This window comes from Ursus americanus, chromosome 19 (assembly GCF_024610735.1).
Source record: "Ursus americanus isolate L20-20 chromosome 19, mUrsAme1.1.p, whole genome shotgun sequence".
NCBI lineage: Eukaryota > Metazoa > Chordata > Mammalia > Carnivora > Ursidae > Ursus > Ursus americanus.
In genome coordinates this window covers 26,913,481-26,930,872 of record NC_142145.1, presented here as the reverse complement: position 1 = coordinate 26,930,872, position 17,392 = coordinate 26,913,481, and the positions used below count along the sequence as shown (strand labels likewise).

Here is a 17,392-nt window from a genome sequence, read left to right as displayed (position 1 = left end):
TGATTATCCTTCCATGAATAATCACCACTTCAAAATCTGTATGGCCACAGTAAGATCGCTTCATCAGCATGAAAACCCACTCGGGGGCACCTGGGTGGCTCTGACAGGTAAGCCTCAGACTCTTGAGTTTGGCTCAGGTCATGAGCTCAGGGTTGTGAGATCGAGTCCCACTGTGAGCCCCGCCTCTGCCCCCCCCCCTCGGGTGCACACTCTCTCCCTCTCTCTCTCTCTCTCTCTAAAACAAAAAACAAAAACCAAAAACAAATGAAAACCTACACTGGCACACTAAAAATGCAGGAAGGAAAAGAGGGAAGGAAGGAAAGAAAGAAGGAGGGAGGGAGAAAGGAGTAGGAAGGAGGGGAGGAGGAAGGGAAGGCAGGCAGCATTAAGAACAGCAGTTTTTCCAAAGGGGCCAGCGGCCATGGGAAAGGGTCCTTCATCTTCCTCATGTACTTCTCTGTTTCCTGCCCTGGAAAATCATCCGAGTGCTTCCCCTGTTGGTTTTCCACATGACTAAACCCCACGGGCCTCATCGAATCATACCCAGGCCGCCTGACTGCCTCTCCCCAGTTCCTCCCGTGCCTGGAGCCCGGTGGGGCGCAGACCCGGGCACACCGCCCACCGCCCACCGCCTCACCTGCCTTCTCGCACAGCCTCCCTGGTGGTCTGGCCGAGCGCGGGCCGGCCTGGGGTGTCCAGACGCCCGCAACATGGAATGGTCCATCCGACTCCTGGCCTGCCTAGTGGGCGTCCTCCTGATGGGTGAGTCTGCCACTACTCTCTCTGGCCCATGCTCAGAACAGAACAGCTGCTCACAAAACCTTAGGTACCATCTTCCCTCCTCGCCCCTGGGGCAGCCGGGTTCACCCAGAGCCTCCAGGCCCGCGGAGAAGGAAGCACACCTTGGGAAGCGGTGGTGACAGGAGTCAGAAGTTCAAGCCCAGGTTTTGCCTTGGGTTTCTGGTGACTTCTCTGGGCCTCAGTGGCCCCCCCTGTAGAAAGGCCACCCGTTCACCTGCTGCCATGAGGATCCAGGGAGATGACGGGCAAGCTCGGGGGAGGACAGTCCAGGCTCTGAGGGACTTCGGGTGTTGCCATCATTCGAGCGCTTTACGTCTCGATGGGCACAGCCCAGAGGGGAGGGGAGGAGGCACGCGGTTGTTTGGAGCTAGAGGGGGGGTGATTTCACACGGGGGACGGGACAAGTGAGAGAGGGCACCCTGACCACCCAGCGGGAACCCCAAGGGGTGAATGGGAACTCTTTGCAGCAGGCTTAAGTAACAACATCATCAGGCACTCAGCTCAGCGAGCCGGGGTCCCTGGGAACAGTGTTTTGGTTCCGGGCCATCTGCACGAGGATTGTGGGGGGGAGAGGGGCGTCCATCTAAATGCGGGTCCTGGCTCCGGCCCAGACCCGCACAATGGGAGCATCAGGCAGCGGGGCTCAGGGGTCTGCATGTTCAACCAGCTTCTCAGGTCATTTTTGTTTAAAGATGCATTTATTTATTTTAGGGGGGAGGGGGACAGAGAAACTCAAGCAGACTCTGTGCTGAGTGCACTTAATCTCACGACCCTGAGATCAGATTTGAGCCGAAACCAAAAATGGGATGCTTAACCGACCGCGCCACCCAGGCACCCTCTCTTGGGTCGTTCTGACGCACAAGTTGAGGGCAATCAGGATAAATGACAGAGGCCACCCTCTGAGCCCCGTGTGCCTCCTGTGACTGTGTCCCTGGACTCGGCATCCGTGCCTCCACGGGCAGGGCCACGGGCCGTCACACACCGCACGGTGACATCGCCGGCATCACAGTGTTCTGAGTCAGTCACCATTCCTTGTCTGGGTCCTGTCTCCATGACTGGATGATAAACTCCCACCCTCAGGCTCCTCTTCCTTCCTCTCGAGCATTCAACAGAGGCAGCGTCCAGTTCAGGTCTGGTTTGGATAATTCTAGCAACTACGCGCAGATAGCTCTTAGCAGTGCTGGGCGCTTTAATTAGTACCTTACGTATGCCTCATAACCGTCTGAGAAAGGAACTACTCTATTCCCTTTTCACGGATGAGGCAACAGAGGCGCAGAGGGGCCCAGTGAGTGGTGTGGGTGGAGCTGGGACGTGCGGCTCTAGACCGGACCACCACCGGCCCCACCCCCGCTGCCCCGAGTCCCACCACACAGCCCAGTGCTGGGAGCTAAGAGGGAAGAGGCTTTCTTTTCCCAGAATGACCTGACTCAGCCATCTTTCTGGGGTGATTCAGGGTTGGGTCCCACTTAGACAGTGGGGGCTGGAGGAGGTGACCCCGCCCAGACGCGGGGCTGATAAGAGAGCGGTTCAGATGTGAGTGTTGACATCACACACACCCCTGAATCCTGGTTCTGCAATTTACTAGCTACGTGGCCCTGGGCAGGTTGCCTGACGTCTTGGAGCATCGATAAAGTGGGGACCCTGGTGCCTTGTGGGGTGTCGTGAAGGAGAATTAGATCGTGGATAAAAGCCACCAGTGCAGTCCTGGTGCTGAGTGATTGCACAATAAATGGCAGGGAAATCTTGCTGAAGTCACATTAACCTCGAGAGAGGCGAGGTTGGGTGGGAGGTGGTTTGGGTTTATTTTTTTTCTCCTGTGGAGGGTCAATGGCTATGAATTCATCAAAGACAAAAAGACCTAGAGGAAGCCTGAGCAGTCACATGACCAAGAACAAAACCCAAGCCGCGCAAGCGCTCCAGCCGTGGGTCGAGATTTACCCGGAGAGGCTGCGGCATCTTGGGGAGGAGACCCTTTTTTCTCATACTGGCAGCTGCTTCACTGTTACAACGGAGAGGTCCGTGAACTAGGGTGAGGGGATCCCACTTTCTGAAACCCCGAAGCCCCTCTGGAGATGTTTGTCTAGGAGCCCCTCCATGTGGCCGGGGGCCTGGGCAGGAGGCCGGAGGGCTAGGCCGGGTTTGGCTGCAGTGCGGGAGCCCCGGGCTTCCTGAGCAGATGTCCACAGCCCCAGTCTCGTCCCCAACCACAGCTCTGAGCAAAGAGCCGGGGCAGGCCCTTGGCAAAAGCAAAGTGGGAGGAACTGGTCCAGGAAACCCCCTTCTACCTTCTGTGCTCTTCTCCTTCATACTGATGCCACTCCCCCCGCCAGCCCCCAGTGCCCTGGGGCAGCCCCGAATCTCCCAGGGGCTCATGCACACTCTCCCTCGTCTTTCCCCTCTGGATCCCCACAAATCTGCTTCTAGAAAGCTGGAGATGCCGGGGAACACGCAGGTGGGAAGAACAATGGTCTGGGAGCTCTGCCTGCTTGGGTGACCTTGAACGAGACTGCGGTCGGTCCACAGACCTCTGATCCACAGGTGGAGGGATCACGGCAGCCGTCATCCTCAAGGGCTTCTGTGTCAGGCCTGGACACTTCACCACAGCGCCACAAAGCAAGGACCCTTGTTCCTATTTTAAGGAAGCCTATGGAAGTCAGGTGACTTTTCTGGGGTGTCACAGCCTGGACTAAACTGCTGGAGTCTCCCGAGAGCAAGCCCCACCTTTGACATCACCTATGTGCAGTGGTGGGGAGCCCAGAGCATGGTTTGGTGCTCAGAGGAATTTACTAGTTCGGAACCACTGCCGAGAAACCAACCAAAAGGCAAGACAAATCACAGCAGTCGCCCTAGCTCGCAGCGTGCAGGGAAAGGCCTGGGAGGAGATGGGCTGCTGTCACGGGTCCAGAAGGAAATGGGAGAGTTTCAGGGGCCAGGATGCCGCTTCTGCTCCCGGCGGCTACACTGGCCAGCAGGTTGGGCTGAGAAGTCCTACCTGGGGTGGAGGAGGACTGGCGGGGAGCAGGGGCCGGAGAAGGCTGGCGGGGGGGGCATGGACAGAGATGAGCTAAGCAGGCACTCTGGAGACAGCACCCTGTGGCCGACACTGGCCCCAGGCCATGCTCAGCTGTGACTGCCCACTGATCTAAGATGCCCACGTGAACTACAAAAGGTGCGATGTCAGGGTACCACGTCTTCACCCCTGCTGCATCACCTCGAGACGTCTGCCCAGAGTACCTCCCCACCACTGCTCAGCGCCCCCACCCTGCTCCCTTGTATTCACACTCCCTTTGCAGGGCTGGTGAGAGCAGGGGACTAATGTGCATTGAGCATTTGCTGGGCAAGCTACACGTGTGACTTCATTCAACCCTCAAGCCCATGAGGAAAGTACCAGGTGCCCCATTTGGTAGCAGAGGGGCCCGAGACTTGGGACATTAAGTAACCTGCCCAACGATCCCCCAGAAAGTGAAGGAGCCTAGAACAGTGCCAGGCTCAGACTGGCTGCTCACAAGAGGCGGAGAAAGAATGACCACAAGTGAGATTGTCACCCAGATCCAGCTGTGCCAAAGCTGGGAGGCGTGCAGCATGCCCTGGGGCCCACCGTGGAGGGGTGGTGTTCAGGACCGTGAGAAGAGTCTGGCTGTCCTGCTGACTGCGGAGGTTCCAGTCGCGAGGCAGGGAGATTGCAGGCTCTACAATGAGGTGCCAGGGTTTCCAGTCAGGAGTATTCCCTCCCTCATGCACGGCACCTGTCATAGGATGCTGGGAGCTGGGGTTCCTGCCAAAGCAAACGCACTTGCTCCCCAGGCAATCCCTGCTGGGGCTTCCCACCCTCACCTTGAGTCCCTGCGTGGATGCATCCAAAGTCTCCACGTAAGAGGGAGTCCAGGCGCCGGTCTCCTGAAACACCAGCCAGCAGGTAAACAGGAAACACAGATCTCCCCCTGACAGAAGCCAAGATCTTAACCCTGGCTGAAAGGGCCTCTGTGTGCCCTCTCCGCTCCTACAGCAGAAGCCTCCAGGGAGAGGACGGGGCCGGGGGAGGGAAGCCTACCATTTGTACCACACTTCAGGATGTTTCCCAAAGAGGCTGCCCTCCTGGGGCAACATGGCACCAGGGACACAGTAGGAACAGGAACCACAGAGGGTGAAGCCTTGGCTCTGCTTTTGCTTGGTCAGATGACCTTGCAACAGTCACGTGGCCTCTCTGAGCCTCTGCCCTCCCTTCTCCAAAAGGGGCTATTGCCAGTCCCTCACAGAGCTGCCATGCACAAGATATGAGGACTGTCTCCCAGCAAGCACCCAAAGCACTGCGTGCTCTGGCCCCATTATCTGGGCATGCCCTGCAACCCCCACGCTGCCGTCCTTGCCTCCGTGGCTTTGCCCACCTGCCCCCTTTGCTTAGAATGCCTTCAGTCTACATCAAGGCTTAGCAAATCCCACTCCTTTCTCGAGGCTTCGCTGAAACAACACCTCCTCTCTCCCGGGTCCTCCAAGCATTTCCCTGCCTAATATTTGCACACCTCTTCCCCAGCCCACACCACCCTCCCCAGCCAGCCTGATCACCCTACCTTCTGCCCTCTTACAGCAATTCAACATCAGTGACTACATGGTAAGTGCTGCATGAGGCGGTGACACCACAAATACGGGCACATACCCGTGGTCCTGCCCGCCGGAGCTTCGGGTGCCTGGGCAAGACACACAGTTGAATAGGCAATGCCCACAGAGGAAGTAGGTCTGCCAGGCCCGGGGCCCAGGGAAAGGATGCCAGACCCAGGCTTAGGGCTCAGGAAGGCCTCCCCCTTAGGACGACTCAGCAGAGCCCTGGGGGTGACTGGGAGGGAGCTGGTGAGTGAAATGGGCCAGGAATCTTGTTCAGACAAAGGAAACATTGTCGGTGTCCCTCATTAGAGGACCTGGCAGGCTGCAGTGTAATTCTGTGTTCACTGATGTGTCTCCCTTTCTGAGCGGTGAGCTCCAGCAGGCTGATAAGGTATCCTATTGATCTTTGTAACCCTGGCTTCTATCCAAGCGCCTGGCTTAGAGTGGGAACGTGTCTGATAAATGTTGGCTAATCGATGAGCACACAATAGCAAAAACTACCCAGGGAATCGGTACCTGGCTCCATGTTGCCTGCAAGACGCAGGAGGTCAGAGGAGGCTGAGGTTACAGAGGGTGGGAAGTGTAGGGAAACTGAGGCAGAGGCTGAGCCTCAAGAGTGGGGAAACACTTTCTGCACCTGGGAGTACTGAGTAAACCAGCAAAACCTTCAGAAAGGGCTTCTCCAATTTGAAACTAGGCCCTTTGATTATTAACAACTGAACAAACAAGCTCTTAACTAGAGAGAAATGTCATGTCTTCCACGTGGGTTCAAAAGCATAATTCCACTTGTCCAGAAGAAACAAGATGTGGCTTACAAGCATATTGTGTGAAAAAAAATCTTGCGGTTTTACTTGTTTGCAAGCTCGGCCTAAGCCCGAAGTGTAGTTTTATATGAGGCGGAGCTCACACAACGCAATTCGTACCCCACGCGGCTGGTGCAGCACACCCCTGGAGACCCCAGCTCAGGCGCTGACGCTGCAAGGAGAGGCACGAAGCAGGCAGTGAGGAAGGGGAGGGGCAGGGGAGGTCCCGGGACTTCCACCAGAGAAGGGAAGGCTCACTGGGTCCAGGAGGGCCATGATGGGGTCCCAGGAGGGCCATCACCGCGAGGCGATGCACGTGCCCCCAAGAACAATGATGGTCATGTCAGTAGTGATAGATGTTGGCTCTGTGCAGGAGGAATGTCCCGACCTGTAGATAATTCATAGATGGGATAGGCTTCTTGGAGGATGGATGGTCACTGGCTGTGGGCTGAGGGGATTCCTACCCAAGGCAGGAACTACCCCCAAAGAGTAAAGAGCACTGAGCGCAGAGTCAGAAAAGTTGGGTTTCTCCCATCTTCTGTGTGACCCTGGGCCTCCATTTTCTGATCTATAATAATATGCCCCCTGCCTCACTCCCCAGGGTGTCTTGAGGGTCACGTGACATGATGCATACAAAAGAACTGTGTAAATTACAAAGCTCTTGGGAAATATAAGAGCAGCTGTATTATTCCCTCTAAAGATCCCTTTTGTGAACTGCACTGAGGGCTCTAGCTGGGCAGACCTCCAGCCTGTCCCCCCTTCCTCAGGAAGACACCACCCCTAGCCTGATGCTGCGAGTCCCAGCTTCAACACCCTCCCCCACGCACCTGCTCACCCCCTCTCCAAGGCAGCACATGCGTGCACCAACAGAGGCAGGAACCCTGCAGCTATCTTGGAGCTGGAGGCAGACCACGGCTCCCAGACCTGGTCTCAACCATACTGGGGAACGAAGCCCAGAGCAAGAAGACAGCACGAAGATCTACCACTCGTGGTTTCTCGGCTCCCTAGCTGCCTTTTGGGAAGCGCCTTTGGCTTGACCTGGATTCGAAAGGAACCCCATCCACCCACTCAACACATTAATTTCAAAACCCATCGCCCCTTGCTGAGGCCTGTTCCCCTCTGTAAATGGGAGTGTTGGTCTCCTTGGATGAGCCCCAAGCTTCCATGCCTTTAGTGCCCAGACAGCTGGCTGGGGAGTCAGGCAGTCCCGAGTCCCGACCCTGGCTGTGCCTCCTAGCTGTGTGACCTTACCTAATTACTCAACTTCTCTGTGCCTCAGTTTATTACATGTAACCCAAGGATACTGTGCTTCCATCTAGGATCACTTGTGAGAACCAAAAGAGATACTACGGGGAACCTGGTCAACACAGAGGTGCACAGTAAGTGCTTTTATTATCACTATGGGGGGGGTGCTGGGACTGTACGTTAACCAGGGATCCCGGGGCTTTTCTGCAGCAGGGTTGGTGTTGGGAAAGAGTATGGGGTCAGTGGGCCTGCTCGTGAGGTGGGACCGCCCCAATGAGGCAAAGACTCCCAGGGAAGGGCGGGGAGGGTCCAGGCACCTGGAGTGTCATGGGAGTCAAGATCCCTGGAGACGCCTCTCGAGTCACGGGGTGGGTTTCTGGGTGCCCACAAGGGAGACGCTCCCTGAGTCCTGCGGGCTCCGGGCACCCCAGCGAGGGGTCCTCCCCCCCAGAGTCCGCTGACGCCCCCGGCCGCCCGCAGGTGCGCCGGCGCAGCGCTGGTCCATGCAGGTGCCGGCCGAGGTGAGCGCGGCGCTGGGCGAGGCGACCGTGCTGCCCTGCACCTTCACGCACCCGCACCGCCACTACGACGGGCCGCTCACGGCCATCTGGCGCGCGGGCGAGGCCTACGCGGGCCCGCAGGTGTTCCGGTGCGCGGCGGCGCGGGGCAGCGAGCTCTGCCAGACGGCGCTGAGCCTGCACGGTCGCTTCCGGCTGCTGGGCAACCCGCGCCGCAACAACCTGTCGCTGCGCGTCGAGCGCCTCGCCCTGGCCGACAACGGCCGCTACTTCTGCCGCGTCGAGTTCTCCGGCGACGTTCACGACCGCTACGAGAGCCGCCAAGGCGTCCGGCTCCGCGTGACCGGTGAGCGCGGCGCCCTTCCCCCGGCCCGCCGCGTCCCCAGGGCGCCCAGCGCGCGCCGCGGGCACAGAAAGGGGGCATTAGCCAGCGTCTCTCTCTAGGGCAGGGGGCCCGCCCACCGGGCGAACTTGTTAAAAATGCAGAATGCTGGCCCCGAGCAGGGCTGAGTGGCGCCCGGGAGTGGGGAGTGGACATCGGAATGAAGCTCGTACAGGGTGAATGGCCCCAGCAACTCTCAGTCTAGGGGGAGGGACACGAGTTGAACAAAAATGGCAAGGGCTGCGATGGGATGTGTGCTCTGTGCACAGAAGGGCACCCGCAGCCCCCTGGGGAGGTGCCCAGGGAGCCCGCCAAGTGCGCAGTACTTTGCTAGACCCTAAGGAAGTGGGAACGAGGGTGCCCAATCCGCAGAGCAGTGGTCCTCAACCCTGGCTGCGTACTGGAATTAGCTGGGAGCTTTTAAAAATCCTAGCCCTCCCTGCTGTGGGGATCCCGTTCTGGGTTCCATTGCAGCTCTGCCAAGAACCTTCCATGTGCCCTTGGGCTGGCTGGGCGGCCTCTCCGAGTGCATGTCAGTTTCTTCCCAGGGCCTGCCACCCTGCCACAGATCCACGCATTCAACTCTAGATCTTGGTGAGGTTGTCTGGGAGTGGGAAGTGCCCTTGAAATCCTATCAGCAGACAGTCCCCAGGCCTGTGCTACAGCCACAGTAACGGCCACTGAGAATTCGCTATAGGCCAGGCACGAATCCAAGCGCCACACATGTATTAACTTGCCAAATCTTCTCAACGACCCCATAAGGTAAGTGATCCCCATTTTACGCATGAAGAAACTGAGGCACGGAGCTTCGGAATAACTTGCCCCATCTCTATGGGGTCCCAGGCACCGTCGCGCTAGAGCGCCTACTCCCTCCTCTCCGCCCCCCCACCCCGCCGCCAAATCTCTTGGTGACTAAAAGGGACGGGAGGGGTCCCCCTTTGCCCTTGCCCTTCCCCTTGCCCGCCGCTGCTCTGACCGCAGTTCGCTTTCTCCTCCGACCCCGTGGCCATCGCCCGCAGCCGCCCCGCGGATCGTCAACCTCTCCGTGCTGCCCGGCCCGGCGCACGCCTTCCGCGCGCTCTGCACGGCCGAGGGGGAGCCGCCGCCCGCCCTCGACTGGTCCGGCCCGGCCCTGGGCAACGGCTCGGCCGCCGTGCCGGGCCCGGGCCAGGATCACGGCCACCAGGTGACCGCCGAGCTGCCCGCGCTGGCGCAGGACGGCCGCTACACGTGCACGGCCTCCAACAGCCTGGGCCGCGCAGAGGCCAGCGTCTACCTGTTCCGATTCCACGGCGCCTCCGGAGCCTCGGCGCTTGCCCTCCCGCTCGGCGCTCTCGGCCTCAAGGCGCTGCTGCTGCTCGGCGTTCTGGCCGCCCGCGCCGCTGCCCGCCGCCGCCTAGGTGGGTGCACCCCGGGCCGGGGGTGGGGGTGTGGGGGACGAGGGGAGGGGCGGGGGCTGTCCTCCCAGGTAAGACCGGCTGGCCGACCACCTGGCGTGACTGAGCCCAACAAGCTTTCTGCACCTGTGCCTCCTCTCGCTTTCCTCTCCCTGCTAGAGCCCAGGAGGGGGGAACCAGCAGGAGCCCATTTTACTCTAAGGAAGCAGAGGCCAGAGAAGTGAAGGAACTTCCCTCTAGCCTAGAGATGCGGAGATAGAGACCCAAAAAGGATAGCTCCGAGCCTTCACCTGCACCCCATAAATGACTCTTCCCCGAGGATTCTGACCACACATAGGCCTTCCCAAATAGCACCATTCCCTTGTGCTACAGTAGGCGTCTTGAGGACCTACTGTGTGCTGTGTAGGTGCTCGGAAGACAGAGATGAGTAAGACGTGCCCTTGAATGGGGTGCTGAGCAGGAAGCAAATGATTGCGGTGTGCGGGGAGGAGGGCTGTCCTGGGCCCTGGTAGCACAGAGCCCCAGAGTATAGCATGCCTCGCTCTGGGACGTCTGGATAGGCCAGGAGGGAAGACTTCACCAGTTGGGAACTGAAGCAAGGAGCTGATGGTAATCCTAGCAGAGGGAGCGACAGGTGCAGAAGTGTGCACGTGTGAGCTAGCAGGGTGTGCTCGGGACCTGCCGTCCACCCCGCACTGCTCTCGCTGAGCTGGATGGGAAACCGGCTTGTGTTCCAGAGAGTGCTTCCCAGAGCCGCTCAGCCCATCCCGGTCAGTAGCACCCGCCTCACGCTGTCCTGGGATGAAATCCAAACTTTGTCACAGTTGCCCTGGCTGTTGCCTTTGCTATGGCTTTGCTGTCTTTTCTTGCCGGTTCTTCAGACCCACCGAGCATTCTGGGCTCCGCGATCCTCAAAAAGGCGAGTTTTCCTGCTGGGCGACTCCTTCCTCCATGCTTCTCATCGTTCACTCCCAGTCATCTCTAAGGCCACTTCATAGCTGGCTAGCTAGTGTTTGTCGCATGTCCCCTCAGACCACTTTCCACAGTGGGGTGGGGTGGACAGCAGGGCCTGTTGCCTGAGGCTACCGTGGAAATTCATGCCCCCCCTCGTTTCTCTCTCTGTCCCTCACACAGAGCAGCCAGTTGCCCAGGACACCCCGCCACGGTGAGTACCTGCCTTCACCCACCCCAGTCTAAGTCCCCACTGGCTAAGGCACGCAGGGTTCTCGGGGCTCATAGCATAAGAAGAAATACCAAGCAAAGGGTCAGGGCTGGGGTCTGGGCCTCGACCAGGGTTTTGACCTTCCCTGCAGCCTCCCAAAGCCCTCCTCTTCAGTCTCCCAAGTCCTTCTTGGCCAGACCAGGCCATGCTGACCTACTCTTCCCACCCCTGCCCCAGCATTTACAGTCTGGGCCTCACACTGGCATCTCTCCCAGACCTGCCTGGTGTCCTGGTGTTGAAGGGTCATTTTTCTGTCTTATGTCTGCACCTCAATGTGATTCCTCGAGGCTGTCTCTTGGGCTCCCCAGCATTCCAGAATAGGCAGACTCACACAAAAGCCAGCTCGGGCACTCAGTGTCCCCCAGAGCTGAAGGCTTTGCCAACAAAATGCTGTTAGAGGTTCAGAGGGTTTAAGCTAGGACGTGCTGACCCTGCTGTCCAGGCTCCCCTTCTCTCTCAGGGTCTGTTCAAGTGAAGGTCTGTGTGGAAGAAAGAATCCAATTCACTGACCCTGGGCAGGGTGCCTAGGATGCTGGGGAGTGGGGAGGCAGAACACAGTCTATCAGGGCCTATTAGACAAGCGCAGGCGTTCCCAAAACTTGGCCCCTGCCTATGCCCTGAAAGCTGGAAAAGCCATTTTGCCAGCCCAGGCCCCTCTCTAGCTGCCTGTTCAACCATCCCTCACGTTCTTGAAAACCCATGCAATGTCCCTTTGCTTTGCACCTAAATCAGAAAGCTGAGGGTTCTGCTATGTACCAGACACTGCGTTGGGTGCTAACACTACGGCAAAATTCCCCAACTTCCGAAAACTCACATCTTATTGTGGAGAACTTAATAAACACATAAACAAGATCATCTTCGATTCTGAAGCACGAGCTGTGAAGGAAATGGACAGGGCCACGCAGCAGAGCCCTGGGGAGGGAGGCGGCCGCTGGGCGGGTCACAGGCTCAGGGGAGATGTGGGAAGGGGCCGAGGGGAAGTCACCAAGTGGTGGGAAGCACCCAGGTGGCCACATCCGAACAAGAGCGGGGGCCAGGAGAGCTCCAAGGAGGCTGCTGACCAAGGCTGCTCGGAAGGAGGTGGCAGTGGTGAGGGGAGAGGTGGGGAAGATGGAAGGCAGGGCTGACCAGGGGGCCAGGTGGGCAGCTCGAGCGAGGGAGGCAGCCAGGTGCCCAGGTTTGGCACTGTAACCTGGGTGCCACCGGCTGAGATGAAGACGACAGGGAAACGGGTGCCGGCGCTCGCAGGTAGGTCTGAGATGCCCGTTAAGACATCCCGGGGGAGAAGTCAGGAGAGCAGCGGGAGCTCAGGAGGCCACGCCTGGGGACATCCGTGTGGAGGGCACTGGGCACAAGACGGTTGTTGACGCCACTGAGAAGATCCTCTCCAGAAGATAGTGCCTCCGGTGTCTGGGAGGCCGTCCTCCGTGGTGGCCTCCTCCATGCTCCACAGATGCTGCCGCTGCCCCTTCTCCGACCTTAGTGAGCCCCCACGCTCTGGTGGACCTGGGCCGGGCTCCCATTTCAGCTCTCCTTCCTGCCTGTTGCTGGCGCACGGTTTGGGCAATTGGCGGCGCCCCCCACCTTGTGTATTGGGTGGTCACCCAACTTTCTCCTGTTCACAGGCCCCAGGCTCAGGAGTCCAACTACGAGAATTTGAGCCAGATGAGCCCTCGGGACCTGCCCACGGCCGCATGTGCACCATGAGGACCTTAGCCACTGGCATCGACTTGTGCCCCATGAGGAGCAGAGGCCAACGCCAGGCTTGGCTGGGACGGCCCTTCCTGGCTCCCAGCCACGTTGGCAGCCCCTTGCTGGGCGACATCCCACAAAGGGTGTCAAGACCCCACTCACAGAGGCTCAGTGGTCTCCTCCAAGGATGTCTGTCCCTGAGCCCTCATGATATTTATGTCAGTGGGACCAGCATTTTGAGTGTGAGTGTGTGTGTGTGTGTGTGTGTGTGTGTGTGTGTGTGAGTGTATGTGTGTCTGTGTGCGCACACATGCACGTGAACTCCAGCACAAAACTCACGGACAAACTCTTGCCCTTTCCTACATAGAACGTCATCGTAAAACAGGCAGGACACTGGTCAGAGGGCCTCCCAGGCTCAGACTTGCTGTGTGGACCAGGGCACATTTTTCACCTCTCTGGGTCTCAGCTGGCTACTCACGAGCATGGACAATAGTATTCTTCCCTCCTGGCCGCTCGGCCTGTCAAGACCTGAGGAAATAATGGGGTGAAAGGACTTTGGGAAGTACAGAGCCATGTACAGATTGGGGGTGGGGGGGCACAGGCTCCTCCTTGCAGGCACCCTTAGGACATGCAGAGAGTTCTTGGACAAGTGGGGCCCCCACACCAGGCTGGCTGAGAACGGGGATCCCAGAGAACCATCCTGGGGCTGGGCCTTCTGAGGCTGGGCTGTGTAAACCTGCAGTCCCAGGAACATCCACTCAGCGGTGAGGAGAAGCCTGGCACCCCTGCCTCCCGGGGTCTCCTCTGTGACTGCCCCCCCCCACTCCGCCCACCTCTGACCCCATCGGCTGCTCTGCACTGCCTGGAGCTGGGAACCCCTGGGAAAAGGAAATGAAACACCCACCATGTCACTGTATCTCAGATCCACTGTCCTCGAGGACCAAACACTGCGAGGCTGGGGGGCAGTCTGGGCTGCAGGGCCCTGTGGGTAAGGCAGCCGCAGCGGTGGCCTCTCCCTGTGACCTGCACCCTCCCCAGACGTGTGAGGTCCGAAACCACCAGCAATTTCACCGCTTTTGCCCGAGGCCTCTCAGTTGGACTTTCTGGGGTGCTGCCTTCCACATTCACACGTCAGTGTGAGCGTGTGCATTTTAGCTCCTGCCGTCTTTGGGGTCGGGGGCCGGGGGAGCAGGTGTGCTTGAGACCAGGGCAAGCTGGCAAGAGGCAAGGGCCACAGAGTTAGGGGACTGAAGAGGCAATGGGGACAAACTTTCTTTCCCTCAGAACTCTTCCCAAAGCTGGGGTGGTAACGCAGAGTAGGGAAGGGCCCTCGCTGACGCTCGTCTGGGGAGGTGGCCTGAAGCTGAGGGAACCTCACAAGTTAATAAGCAGGGTGGTGGGTGACGAGGTGCCCCTGCTCACCAGAGCCTTCGCCAGGTACGTGGGTGTCAGCAGCTTACAGTTAACTTGGGATCCATCCAGAAGTCTGAACTGTCAAAAATGCATTGGCATTTGTACCTCCTTGTACGAGGATACTGTGGGCATCTCTGCGGAGGGTCCTGTACCACCAGGGGAGAAGCGAGGGACACGGGGGTGGTGTGGCTTGAAACATCTGCATGGCCTTTGAGGCCTGTTTTGCAGCCAAGAAAAACCGTGACAGCAGTTCTTTCTCAGGGATCTGTTTTGTGCTAGGAATCGGGCCGGGCGTTTGGGGATGCAGAAATGAGGAGGGCATGTGTATCCGTCAGTCTGGGCTAGCTTGTGCTGTGGTAACCAACAAACCCCCAAATCACAGAGGCTGAAAACAGTTAGGGTTTATCCTCCCCAAAGTTACCCGCCCATCACGGCCTGGGGTTAGAGCTTTGTTCGTTGTACTTAGGGGCCCAGGCTCCCAAGGATCCACCATCTCTTGTGGTTGATTGTTGGGCTGGAGATAAAAAAGAAAGCTCTAGAGGGTCTCCCACTTGAGATCAGGCCTCAATGGCCAGAACTAGCCACGTGCCCTACTCAGCCTCAAGGGGCTGGGCAGTGAAACCCTACCCTGTACCTGGAATAAGGAAACTCAGAAGCATCGGGAACCGTCCTGATGGCTCCACGGTAAGACTTTCCAGGATTTCTCAGCTTAGCGAGCGACAGAGCAGTAAGCGCAAAATCACGTAAGGGCAATGGTATGCTGAAGGCGCTCTGGGAGCACACGGAAAGGAGGACTGACCCAGGCTTGGGAAGGCTTGGAGGGAACACGGAGATGGAACGTGTAATGGGAAGAATGGAAATTGGAAGGTAAGGACAAAGGTGATTCTAAGCAGAAAGGATGGTCTGGGCAAAGGCCGGGTGGTCGGACAGCCTGATGCTGAGGCGGCTGAAAGTTGCTGGAACACGAGGATAGAGGCGAGGCTGCAGCAAGAGCAGTCTCCCACACGGTGGGTGCTGCCCCCGACGGCGCCGAGAAGCCGAAGGCTGCCCAGCATGGTGCCGACTCCCTGGACTGCCCAGCGCGCTCCTCTCACCGGCCTGACGCGGCACCTGCCCCGGACCCGCCACGCTCCGGGGCTGGGGTTTCCACCCTGAGACCCTGGGCTCTCCGAGCGGTGTTTCTGCGGTGGTTTTGGAGGGTCGCCTGTGTCAGGAGCACCTGGGAGCTTGCTCAAATCCCCATTCTGAGTGCCACCTGGGCCTCCTGAAAGTGGGCTCTGAGGGTGGGTGCTGGAACTTTAAATGCTCGTGTGATTTTGCCCCTAACTTTGTCTTATGATCATTTTCCAACATGCGCGCACGCGCACACACACACACACACACACACACACAAAGCTGAAAAAGATGATCACCATCTACGTTCCACAGCTATCATTTGCCGTATCTGCTAGCGTGCGCATGCACGTGTGTGCGCGTGTGCGCGTGCATGTGTGCGCGCGTGCGTGTGTGCGCGTGCATGTGTGTGCACGTGCATGTGCGTTTGGCTGAACCATTCGAGAGTAAACCATTCAAGACACCACAAGACTTCACCTCTAGATACCTCAGCTGCGTCTCCGGAGAACAAGACATGCTCCCCCATAACTTAAATGCCATCATCACGGAGCAAATTAACATAATTGAACAAGACCGTCTTACAGCCCACGTTCATATTTACCCAGTTCTCAAAATGGCTTTTTTAGCTTTTTGTCTCTAGCCAGGGTCCAGTTGACTCCAGGTGACTCTGAAGCAAGCTAGAGTCCAAGGCTCCCTCTGGCTGGGCCCAACTTACAAGGATTCAAGCTAACCAGCCCGTGCTCCTTCCTGTGCTGTGTGCAGTGTGAGGTAGGGCTTCTCAGAAACCGCAGCGGCAGCATTCCTCAAAGACATGCACCTCTGATGGAGTGATTTCACATGCGGTGATGGGCCGTGGGGGCATCGTGGGAATCCCTCTGGCCCTCCCTCTACCAATTCGCTCACGGTGCACAGGCGGCCTCCTGCTTCATCTCCAGAGAAAGCAGCTGCTCTGGGGGCAGAAGGGGAGGGTGGCCAGGGGGCTGCACTTGGCCATCACCAGACCCCTGGGAGCCTGGAGCTGCCACGGGGAGGTCTCCATGGAACAGAGCCGCCGTCCTCCCCAACCGGACCATCTAAGAGCACAGGGGCTCTGTCAGGGGCAAGCAAGGACCAAGAGACACAGGCAACACACACAGTCTGCACATGGTCCCCGGGCCCCGGAGAAGTCACAAAGAGCCCAAGAGACTTGGCATTTTCAAGACTGGACTCCCCAGCGTGGCCCAGGGCACACAGCTAGAACCTTTGCTTCCTCCGTACAGTGCTCTGGGACCGTGAGCCCATATGTCCCAAGAAGGGCTTCTGACAGCCTGGACGCTGCCCTCCACAGCCTCCCAACAACGGCCCCTGGAGACAGGCAGCAGGAGGAAGAGATGACAGTGGCCCTATGCCCACCCAGCCCCGCCGACAGCCCAACACACTTTCTGTGCCCTTGAAGAGCTAACCTAACTTTCATACGGAGATGTGTCTGCGGGAGAAGCCCGGTCCGTGAGAGAATCTACACTGAAAGTAGGCCCTGCCTGGGAACGGAAGTGACGCACAGTGGGGCTGAGTTTTCACATACCGCCCCCTTGCCAGCCTGGACAGGAGAGCGGGGGCCCCACCGCTCACAGGGCCTCAGGCCAGTGGGACCTTAGGGACCCAGAGTCTGGGGTCTCGGGCTTTGTTCCACCGTCAGCCCTGGCCACTTAGGTCAGCGACACTGGGTCGCCCCCCCCAACAACAGCCCCTCACATTTCCTGAGTGCCTCCACCTCTGTGACCTCAGGGAGTTCTCGCTATAAACCCAGCGAACAAGAAAGGCTGCACTTATGCTCATTTACAATGAAGGGGAAATCTCCAGGAGGAAAGTGGCCCAGTCCCAACTCCTTCCACATCCACCTGCCACCTCCTCTTCCCCAGGCTTTCCTCCTCTCCTGTGCCCCTTCCTCTGTGTCCTGTTTTATGACCTAAAGGGAGAAAAATATGATCTGCCAATACAAGAATACAGAATTACTTGGGATTGGAACTCTCTGGGTTTCCCTGGATTTGGGCCCCCAGACCTTTGTCTTGACAGTCATCCCCAAGTCCTGTGTGCAAGTGACCTCAAAGGGTCCCCATAGCTGAAGAGTGCCCAGACACTCACCTCCATACCTCCACCAAAGGAGGAGAGGGGGGTGGGGGAGGGTAAGAGTGGGAAGGAGGGGGAAGGGAAAGGGAAGGTAGGCAGAG

At 58.4% G+C, this 17,392-nt stretch overlaps 1 protein-coding gene across 1 annotated transcript; it reads left to right on the top strand.

The window, feature by feature from the left end:
- The first annotated feature begins 591 nt into the window (after positions 1-591).
- Positions 592-12,801, top strand: SIGLEC15 (sialic acid binding Ig like lectin 15). Its single transcript, XM_045789988.2, has 6 exons — positions 592-762; positions 7,523-7,582; positions 7,929-8,312; positions 9,368-9,748; positions 10,880-10,910; positions 12,593-12,801. Exons 1-6 carry the CDS (start codon positions 711-713, stop codon positions 12,672-12,674), a joined length of 990 nt encoding a protein of 329 aa, XP_045645944.2. The 5' UTR covers positions 592-710; the 3' UTR covers positions 12,675-12,801.
- Positions 12,802-17,392: the final 4,591 nt, after the last annotated feature.